This window comes from Trachemys scripta, chromosome 1 (genome assembly GCF_013100865.1).
Source record: "Trachemys scripta elegans isolate TJP31775 chromosome 1, CAS_Tse_1.0, whole genome shotgun sequence".
Lineage (NCBI taxonomy): Eukaryota > Metazoa > Chordata > Testudines > Emydidae > Trachemys > Trachemys scripta.
Window position 1 is genome coordinate 115,123,925 of NC_048298.1, and position 11,518 is coordinate 115,135,442.

The 11,518-nt window shown below is 39.9% G+C and overlaps 1 protein-coding gene across 3 annotated transcripts in view; it reads left to right on the forward strand.

Annotated features, from left to right (window-relative positions):
• BCAT1 (branched chain amino acid transaminase 1) overlaps positions 1 to 7,567 on the forward strand; it is a 95,124-nt gene extending 87,557 nt beyond the window's left edge. For all 3 annotated transcript variants that reach the window (XM_034782352.1, XM_034782343.1, XM_034782361.1), the window contains one exon: positions 1,549 to 7,567. In XM_034782352.1, coding sequence (XP_034638243.1) covers positions 1,549 to 1,590 — 42 coding nt within the window. In that variant the 3' untranslated portion in view covers positions 1,591 to 7,567. The remainder of the gene's footprint in view (positions 1 to 1,548) is intronic.
• Positions 7,568 to 11,518: the final 3,951 nt, after the last annotated feature.

Consider the following 11,518-nt stretch of genomic DNA (forward strand, 5'->3'; position numbering starts at 1 on the left):
CCATTCCTGGGTCTGCCACAGTTTCCCCATGTGACTTTGGGCAAATTATTTCATTATTATGCTGCCTCTCCTACCTGTAAAGCAAGGATACTACTTCTCTGGTTTGTCTGTCCATTTAGATTGTAGACTCCTCTTGGCAAGGACTGTCTCATACTATGTATATGTACAGTGCCTAGCACAGTAGGGCTCTGATGTCAGGGATTTTAGGTGCTACTGTAATATAAGTAGTAATTGAGTTGACATGTCCAATATTTGAGATTAGACTTTACTTCCACCTGTCCCCTTAACCACAATCCCACATCATTTACTGATTTCTCTTCTCTCTCTACTCTGACCGCTGTTTTCTCTCACTGTAACAGGGCTTTACCTTCACCATTGTGGTACACTTGACTCACTAGTCAAAAGCCAAAGTCCTCACCTTCCAAAGATAAACAAAAGTCCAAACCCCAAACAATGTTCAGCCCTCCTGGGCTCTACTAGTCTTTTTCTTGTCCCTTCCCAGGACTAATTTGTATAGCTGTAGTCCTTTCTCCACCCAGGTCTGCCCTGGTCTCCCTCACTGTTGATTTAGAAGTTGAAAAGTAGCTTCCTTCCACCCTCTGTGGCCAGACAGTCACAAATGGACTCTGAACGGTTCCTTGTCCCATTGTTGCAGAGAGTTTCCATGCCCTCTCAGAAGGATCCAGTGCTCCATCTACTACTAACCTATATCCACATATAATTTACCTAAATGAATGAGCTGTGTCTGATTACAGGGTTTGTGACAGAGAGCCTTAGAACTGTTTACCTTCAGATTAAGATCAAATGCAGTGTCAGTGTAATAGCTAACTGTCCTCTGCCCTGGGACTGTATTGAAGAGAGATGGTAGGTCTTTTCCATCCCTGCCTTCTGTAACCCTGTTTATTACACAGTGAGAGCAGACTCATTCTTCATCCACAGTAGATCTGTTTTTTTTGGTTTACCATGTTGGTGTAACATCTTCTCTAATTTTACTCTGTGATATTTGTGATTAGATTTATTTCAGGTTTAATAAAAAAGATGTAATAAAAAGCTACTTTTTAAAAAAGGGGGAAATAGATGCATTTGCATATTGGGACCTGAGCAGGGGCTGCACATGTGAGCAGATTAGTAAAATGACCACAGGGAATAGTTGCGGGACTTTTAACACATGTTGTATTAAATGCATAAACACCTCCATCAAAGCAGGACTGGTCTGCTTTATATCCTCTCACAGGAGAGTATCTTCACCCCTTCACAGTCTACTCCGTAGAGATGGATAAAGTGTCAAACTGCCTTCAGCTTTGTTTAAAACACAGACTGTAGCTAAGGCATAAAACCACAAATAATGTGTTTTATAGGGGGCAGTTGTGGCAGTGGAAAGGAGCTTTGAAGTAGGTGTAAGTTATAGTTACTCCCACTACAGGTCCCTTTACCCTGCCAGAGTGGTGGAAAAGGGCCTTAGAGTGAACGAAAGTCAGGTCACGGGAAAATTTTGTTGGTGCAGAGTTATCTTTATTTCCTGAAATACGTTCTTTGTTTTTGTTTCAGTACGGAAGAGAAGACAGCGAATGGACACTCCTGGTGTCATGAATGCAGAGTGGCGGGGATCAGACCTTCCATACACTACCCGACAGGCCAAACCGTTACACCAGAATAATCACCGATTTTCTGTAGCTGCCCATTTAGAGCTGTGCGTAGGGTAGTCAGTGTTCTCCCTTTCCTCCCCAGGGTGATTTGTTTCCACATGCCAGGGAATGTGAACACAATCATTATGATTTCTACCATAGTCTTGCTAATAGAAGCCTATCTTCTTGTTAGAGATGCTAGATGTAAGCAATAGAACTGTCCCAACTGTTTTCTTGGTGCCTCCTTGTGTCTTATGTACAGTCCAAAAACTTGTCAAATACCCTTCAACTGGTCTTCAGTGTAAGCCACGATGTTTTTTCAACTGCCACCACTACCGGAGAAGACTGCCATATAAAAAAAGTTGCCCATTACTTAGGGGAACAGTTACTATCCCTTAGTCCTATTTCATTTGCATCCTCAGGCAATGGATTATGTTTTTCTCTGTTACTCCACTTATGTGGGAGGTTCCTCTCTGCATTCCCAGAGCCCTGAGGAGCCCCTGTTTTTTATTCTGCCAACATCATACCTCACCTTTTAGGCCCTATGTCATAGCAACCACGCCTTTAGAATGAGGATGACTTGGTGGGAAATCCCTTCAGAGCCCAACAACACCACTTCTAAATCAGCTTATAAGAACTTACAAGATACAAAGTGATCTTTCCCCACCCAAGGCTTTACAGTGCTCCCAGCCCTGGCTGGCCCACTTGTTTCTTAATATGATCTTTCTATTTTCTGAAGAGGCCGTGGCTTTCCAGTATGGGTTCTCCTATATCTTCCGCTGCTTGCCAGTGGAAAAGTGCTCAATGCAGGAGAACAGAGGAATTTTGTTCACCCCTTGTCATTCTGCACTACCATGTTCCCTTACCTCTTCATACACCACTAGACTCATGATACACTCTCTTGTTGCCATTTGGAAGCAGATACAGAGCTGTTAGCTCACAATTAGGAAATAAATAACTTCTGCAAATTTTCTTTAACCCTTAAATATGCTACCATCCATATAAGCTTTCTCATCTATGCACACACTTTTCTCAACTAGTTTTAAGATGTCTCTTGCCAAAAAGGAACTATAGTATTCGGTAGTAATACTCCAAAATGCTAGGGGCCTGATTCTTCTGTTATTCTGACATAGAACTTATATAACTTCATAGCTGTCAGTGGCGTTATACCTGCATAAAATCAGTTTAACAGAATGGAGCCTCAGACCCTACATTTTACACTAGCCATACAGCAGTATTTTGGGAACTAACTTGTATTTTTTTAATAAGGGGGGGAAGAGTTTCTCTCCCACACTTTCTAACTGACCCCACCTGTAACTGGCAGTTGCTAACACAATGTAAAATATGTTAAGCATCATTTCTAATGGGCAGCCCCTTGTCTTAAGCCACCACTTAAAATTATCCACAGGGCTTTCTTGTACAGTATTTGGTCAAACATTAACCCTCAGTCTCTACTAGGCCACCATTTTCTGCTGGTCCCGTGAGTGATGGGTTAGACAGATCTTGCTGCAGTCTGTTCTGATACCTTATTGAAGAACAGTTGAAGGTTACCAGTGACAATTATTCAGAGTGAGTTGTTGGACAGTGTTCTATTTAGAATATACCTACAAGCACAAAATGCTGTTTCATTTATGGTAGCAGTAGTACTGTGTATCTCTTCTACTCACAACTTAAATCTGTACTGTGCTCTGGTCTCTGTTCAGTTTCTTGTGATATATCATAGGCTAGTGGTAGTTTATTTATTTTTATTCATCTACTGGAAAAATTAACATGGGGGATACATCGAGATACAATGTGAGGTAGAGGCGTTTTTCCAACAAGGCAAGTACCACAACTGAAGAGTGCCTTTGACTAGAGTGTGTCATAGAGCTCATACCAGATTACGTCATGAATGAGACTAAATGGCTTCCTATTACTGAACTGTAACCTGTTCCCTCACGTTTAGCTTAGATAATTGTCTTTGACAGCAAAAGTCTAGGTGGTTCGGTTTGACTGAGATGCCTGGGGAATTGGATGTGCAACTCCCATACTTGAGAAATCAGTAGTATTAACAGAAGTTGCACATCGAATTCCCCATGGACAGTACTGACAGTAATCTACTCACAAGTCAGAATGAAAAAATGAAGACCAGTTATAATAATTGATTTAGAGTGGTTGACGCTTTAAGTGGTTGACGCCTTAAAGTCTTAAATCAGACTACAATAATTTTAAGTGGGGCTCGACATTGGCCTGTAATTGTTGTAGTCTACACTGACTTTTGGGGAGACCTGAGTTAGACCTCCTGTCTTATCTCTTCACCTCTTGTACTGCTGGAGACCTCAAAAGAGCAAGGGCTAACAGAGGATAAAATTGGAAGATCCACAAAAATATGAGCTATTTCTTAGAGAAAAAGTGAAACCATGTAGAGCACTCCCAGTCAGCTAGTGTCATCTCTGTGAATACTTTTGCTCCCTCTTGGTAAATTCAAACAGCCTTGATTATTTTCATTCAGGCTCTGGGTGAATAGATTCCAGTTTTTAAACATTATATACTAAATAAACCAGCAGAGTATTTTGATCTTTCATGACAATCCTGTGTGGAAATACATAGCCTGCATTCTGCATCTGTATTATTTTATTCTTTTATCATAAAATTCCAAGAAATAACATTTGTAAATAACAATGAGCACTTGATCAATACTGTGTTCTCCTTATTTTAGCCCATAAAGTTTAGGGAGGAACCATGCTATTCCCTGAGCTGATAGACTGTAAAAGAACATCTGCGCATCTCTTTTCTATGTGCGCTGTTTGTTTAATTGTAGCAGATTAACATAGAAAGGGTATGGTACATCATAACTAGGCAATTATCCATTCTTCATCACTTAGTTATGGTTACACTAATTGATCATTTAAGAAATAAGATAGTCTAACATTAGGAACATTTGAGGCTGTTCAGAAAAGATCAACAAATTAATAATTGTGTGATATTTGCATAATTGGCTGCAATTATTTAATGTTTAATTGGCTGATCAAATGCGATTCAGCCTCTCACATGTGTATGCTTTACAAACAGTGGTACTTTAAAATGATAATGATGAACTATAATTTTTGCAAGTTCTTTCTTTCCCCCACTTCATTCTTTGATTATTTTCAGCCTTGAGCATGTTCCTAATTTTCAGTTTAGTTTCAGCTATTTATCTGTCAGAAAGAAGTCCTTAAAATGAGATCCCATTTCAGAGGTCCACAAAAACTAGTGTTTCATACAAACCTTGATGATGCAGGAGTTGTGGAATTAGCAGCTGTCACTGCATTGCCAGATTCATAATAGCAGTTCAGAGCAAATTCACCCAGGGGTAACAATGATTTATTCTGGTGAGAACTCTGGCAAAGGATCCTCAGAGTAGAAAGTCCATCCAGAGGAGGTTGTGGCAGCACAAAGCAAATGTAATTTCCTTGACAGGGGAGTTAGGAGGGCAGCAAGGACCAAAAAATGGGAGATGCTGGCCAGGGAATATGGCCACTGGATGATCTCAATGACTCAATATAGTCTTCAACAGTGTCCATGAGAAGGATTCCCAGAAAACTCCAGCCATAGCTAAGTCTGCCCACGTCCCCTAGCAGACTCATCCCAGTCTGCAAAGTGCCTCTTCCAAAATATTTTTATTAAAGCTTTTAAATCTGTATTTCCTTTCACATGGTCAGCCTCTAGACAAGACTGCGCAGGGCATTCCATTAATTCAAATTCTATTAAACATAATGAACAAAACCAGCTTTAGTTTAAACAGTAAGTCTGGAGTCTCATGGCCTTCATGAAATGCAAAATATACTGCCGAATTCTTATTTCTTTCCATGTATCTAACCAAATTATCACTGAAAGCCAAGTAGGCTATTCATACCTGGAGCATAACACAAAAGCCTAGCCAAAAACTTTTTACCCTGAGTTCTTTGATCCCATTTGCAAAATGGGGCACATGCTAGAGAGGAGGGGAGTTTGAGCAAAGGCTGAGGAGCCACGTACTTCAGAGTTTCAGTTCTGGCTCTCACATTGACTCTGTGATCATGGGCAAGTCATCTAGCCTCTCTTTGACTCCACTTGCCCACCTGCAAAATGGAAACAGTGCAACCTAACTCGCAGGTGTTGCGAGGAATAAATACCCAGTGATCTCATATTTTTGGCCTGGGGGACACGGGAGAAATCTTAAAAAGTCTGCCCTGTTATGAGCACAGAAGCATAAGCCAACCACTAGCTGCTGGGACCTAGGTAGACATTTCCCCATATGGGAAGGTTATCCCATAACTGTCTACCACAGGGTTCCTTGCACCTTTCTCTGAAGCATCTTGTACTGGTCACAGTCAGAGACAGGATACTGGAGTAGAGGGAGCACTGATCTGATGATCTAGTATGGCAATTCCTATGCCTGTCCATCCAGGAAGTGGACACAGTCTGTCCTTTCACTCCCCTGAATGCAAGGATTAAACCAGGCTAGTGCTGCCAGCAATAGCCTCCCTTAAAGACCCTGGCCAACAAAGTGGGTCCTCCTTGGAGCAAGGAGAAGGAGGATGAATGATCCTCATCCAGGAGTCTTTCTGGGGAGGTATGTATTGTCACCATCCTCTAACCATCAGCTCTCCTGTAATCCAAAAATGGAACTGTGTGTTTGCAAAGCACTTTGAGGTCAACAAGCATTGTGGGTAAATGCAAAATATTCTTATAATTATTACGACGTCTTATGTGGCTCGTAGGATTCAATCTAGCCTTTAACAAAACAGAATTTATTTTGCTACAGGTAAAATCTCTTCTATGAATCTAATTCACTTCAAGAAATCTGTTTAAGCAGCACAGATAGATGCCAGATGCAGAGCCAGCATTTGAAGCATCCCTTCCTGATTAGTTGCAACATCTTGATTATACAGAGGAACAATGTTATATGTAGACACACACTTTTTGTATGATGTGTCTTATTTTTAAGGTTTCCTGCAGTAGGACTATAATCCTGCAAAATGCATAGCTCAGTTCCAAGTTTAAAATTGCATCTGACACACAGTACAGATTTGACAAGAGCACTATTCACTGATCAGAGATAAATTTAATTTTTACGTTTATAAAAATAAAATCAAGGGCGTAGGAGCAACTTTATCCATCATGCTTCTAAACCCCTGTATACTAGAAGTCCACCCTATCCCGTTTTAGAGCTGTGCCTTATAACATAACATGCAAATCACCCTGTGGGATCCATCCTACTCTGGTGCTGAGTGCTCTTGACTTCAGCAAGTAGCAGTTGAGAATTATTAGAGTGCTGTGTTTTATCCAGTTCTACAGAAATACATTTTGTCATGAAGGTCAAGATTGTGCAAAGAATAACTGATATTTGCTAAAATACCTCTTCCTAATGGTAAGATAATGTTCCTTCTTGCTTAATTTAGGTAGCTAGATTGTTATTCATAATGGAGGAGGAAGATACTGACATTGAATTGGTAAAGAAACAGTAGTATTAGAATCATCTTACCAGTAGTATTAGAATCATCTTCCTTTGTTAAACATGGTGGTTATTAGGCTAGGTTCCAATATATTTTCCCTGACCAGGATGGAAAAATCTGACAACAGTATTAGCCAAACCATGCTATAGGTGTCCCCAATTCCATTTGATTCTCCATTGCCCTTGTGCAGTCATTTACACCAGTGCAAAGTAGGTGTAAAAATACTACCAAATCAGACTGGTCATGCTCTTGGTCTGTGGCACAATTGCAAAGGTCGTTTCTCAGACACACACAAAAAAAACCTGTCCCCATGGGCTAGAGAACCATGCCAGTACCCTACTAGGATCAGTCACGTTGGAAACACTCTGCTCTTGCCAGTGTGGATAGACCCATGTGACTCTCCTTTAATCTGAAGGAAGACCTGTGTTGAAATACACAAAATAAATCCCCCCACCAAAAAAAAAAAAAAAAAAAAAAAAAAAAGGATAGAAAGACTCAGTAGATAAAGGATAGAATCAATGTTTTGGGGGATATGTTTATTCTGGGGTTGCTCATTTAAAAAATTGTGATTTTAAAAACCAGACACAATCAGTCACTTTTTATCTGAATTATTAAGGCCAAGATATTAACATTGGACCCTAACAGTCAATGGGAGCTGCTGGATGCTAAGAACTTACGAAAATTTGGCAATTTTTTCAGGAGCCCAGATAAGGATTCAGGGGTCTAACTTTAAGTTTCAGAAGTTTTTTTTGCCTAAATGTTTAGAATTACAGGCTGAATGAGGTTATTATAAGAAAAGAGACTAAGACTTTGAAGAAGAAATTAACCATGATTTACAAATGACTTCACAATTCTTTGTAATAACCCCCATGAGAAATCACTTATGTTAATGACCAACTATGTGTGTGGAAAAATATTAGGTAAAATATGTTCTCCTTCCATCCATACAATAGTTAGTTCTCTTAGTTCATTTAAGTCTGTTTTAGAACCTGATCATGCCAGGTGCTTAGCGGTTGACTTAAGTGGGAACTGCCATCGGAGGCACTTGCCCTCCAGCAGGATCAGACACACTGAAGGGGTCATCAGCTCTATTATGTCTGGCATAATTGTAAAAGTGATTGAGATAAGAAAAAGAGCTTTGGATAACTTTCTGTACAGGAATATTTACAAATTTTTTGGTTTTCTTTTTAAAATATACATGGATTTAAAAATAATTTGGTTTAAATTTTTTTTTAAATATTCCCAACAACCCCAAACTCACCCATAATCTTTAAGAAGTGTCCAGAAGAAAAACAAGCAACAGCTGTGACACTTTCTTAGGGTACCCAGGACTCTGAGTCACATTATCCTGCTGCCTCCAGCATGAGGAAGTCTTTCTTTTGGTAGCTGGCTGTCAGCTCCCTGTCACTACCAGCCCTTCAGCCACTCAAACACTGTCCTCTGGGCTCTGCCGGCCCTTACTTTGCATTGTAGGTTAACAATAGGTACATCCCAGTCCCCCAGCCACTCCAAAAGCATCCCTCCCGTAGTGTTCAGCCCCTGTCACTGGACATTCTGTAATTACGGGGGTTGCAACTCCCAAGGGACTAGAACACAAATACCAGTTTACTTGATTCAACTGAGTACCAGCTCCAATCTAAGAACACAGCACTGTAATCTATTAATACTCAAAACAAATATATATTTATTAATAAAGTAGAGATTTAAGAGATAGTGAGGAATGGTAATAAGAGCCAAAGGTTACAAATAAAAGTATAACACACGTCTGCTAGATTAAAATTTAATTTTAGCAGGCTACAATCCTTTGTCTAAAATAGTCTCTCACCTAAGCTTTTTCTGCAGAGCTTGCTGGTTTCAGTCAAACCAGGATCCAAAACATTCATGAATCAACCCCCCCCCCTTCTACCCTGGGTGTTCCTCAGTGAAATGGATAACATAGGGGGTCCTTTTTCCTTTCTCTTATACCTCAGAGTTTATCTTTGCACTTCTGAGACAAGACAACCCCCGGTGGTTCTAGTCTTTGGTGTCTCCCCATTTGACAGCACTTCCTCGCGTTGATTTAGAATACAAATGTAGCTCCCATTGTGTTTGGCTTCCAATGATTTTCGGTCAATACTAAGTGCTAGTGGGAGGTGCCAGGGTGAAGCCTTCTATCCGCAGAACAGGTACAGCAAGGGCAGTGACAGTATAACCTCCTACAGTGTGCTCCACCACAGTACCTCAATCATGTTCTGGGGTCCACATAGTATTTCTATGCCCATTCGGCCCTTAGAGCAAGACTGCCAATTAGTGCCAAATGTTGGAGTGATGATTTATGATGTGAATCAGTATTTGGAAAAGTGCTTATCACAAGCTTAAGTGCTTAAAGTTATGCACTTGCTTTCCTGAATCGGAGCCTAACAGCTTGACTGAGACCAGCAACTCATTTTGTATAGGTCACCAAACAGCAAAAAAATGTTAGGTGCTAGAGTCAAGCCAACCATGTAAGATGAAAGGTTCCATATCTTTTCAAATCGAACTCCCACAAAACCTTTCTATCATATCATGTGCCAGTAGCTGGCTAGGGCTCATGATAGGAGGAGAATTAGATAATTGTTAACTATTATCATCCCTTAATTTAAGATGTTGCCAAGAAATTAATCTCTTTCTTCTCCATCCTTCACCTTCTAGTAGGGTTGCCTGGGCTGCTGCAGTATAAATTGACTGGATATTGAAGGGTCTTTATAATGATGAGGAATAATAGGGTTTTTATATTAAATTATATTAAAGCATTTTCATTAGAGTGGTATGTGTTTGGGTCAATGAATGCCTCAATCTAATCAGTTTCTGAATTGGTTATTAATGTACTGTAGAAATACTTGGAATTCCGGCATTTTAAGTAGGAGAAATTGTCAACTTAAACAGGGAGAAATAAACACCTCTGAAGAGTCTCTGCTTTCATAAATGTTCAAGTTAACAGGATATTTTACCAAGATCTGAGCATATAAAAGTATTAAAGGAACAGATGTGTGGGAAAAAAATATTGGGTAAAGCAAAGGAAACTCTACCTCATCCTTCTTTAAAGATTTTGTAGAAGCACAATTAAACACTCCTAATGGCATTGTTATACACAAACCATCTGGCATGAAAGAAACACTTTATATTTGTATGTCTAAACTTCCTGTTATAACTGTATTTTGCTGGCAATAGAAGTAGTCTATATTGTTTGCAGTTTCCTCATCAGATCTGTAATTATGCAGTGTTTCTGTTTTCAATAAAGGAATTTAATGGACCGCTGTTTGTGGCATGTTATGAAATCTGCACTGTCAAGTACATCTAATATGGCATACATACCACATGTATGTATAACTTTGAAGCTTGAAAGCTGAATTTTAAAGAAGTATTTTATCAAATTAGGCCAATGGAAACACACACAGTGCTGAGGAGCTAATTGTGTAGTAAAAATCCTAAATTTCGGTTCTGCCCTCAGTTACTCATTGAAGTAAAGGGGCATGACATCCAAGGAAATGGGTGAAGAATTGGGCCCTAAGAATATCAGACATGCATCTTTCTAGCCAAACCTGGATGCAGATATACTTATTTCATTAGAGTAAAAGCTGTTGGGCAAATGAAGCAGTTAAACTGACTGGCTGCTAACCACAATGTCATGAAACAGCTTTTAACAGCACATCAGAACTTTGCAGCAGTGATTAAATGAAGCCATTATTATCAGGGTTTCTCAGTAAAGATTTCAAGGGAGTGAAGCAATCCAGAAGAAAACTGAATACTTACAGTGCTTATTTCACAGGGTGTTTCTGAGGGGTAAGGACATTGACTAACGTGAAGCATTTTGAAGATGGAAAGGATTGTAGAATGGTTGTCATTAAAATCGTGACACTTACCATATCTAGTAGTCACATTTCCCAAATGACTTGCCCTATTTCCCATTCTTGGTACAGTGAATACTGCAAATAAGATGGTACAGTTCCATACACCGATGAGGTACACATCAGTGGTGCCCCCCATATTCATGTAAGTACTAAGTGTTAGTTATTGCTAAGGGAATGACAAGCCTGCATGTCAGAATCAGACTTATTCCCATGTTCCCCCTTTCTATTCTCCTCCATTCAATCAACGTGCTTAGTAGTAGTATTTGCCTTTGTTTCGCTAATACAATATTCAAAGCCTGCTTATCCCAAGTGGTGTTAATTTGGGGCCTGGTCCTGCAAAGTGCTGAGCACTCTCTAATAAATGATTAGCACCATCAATAGGTCCAGACCCTTAGTGAGAGAGAGAGAGAGAGAGAGAGAGAGAGAGAGACTGCTTCCCACTGCAAAATCTTGAGAGGATCCAATCACCAATACTATTTGGAGATTCCCAATGAGTGACAAAAGCTTTATTTGCCAAAGAACTTGTTTGCTCCTTTGAGAGAAGAATAGTATAAATGGCAACATTGTT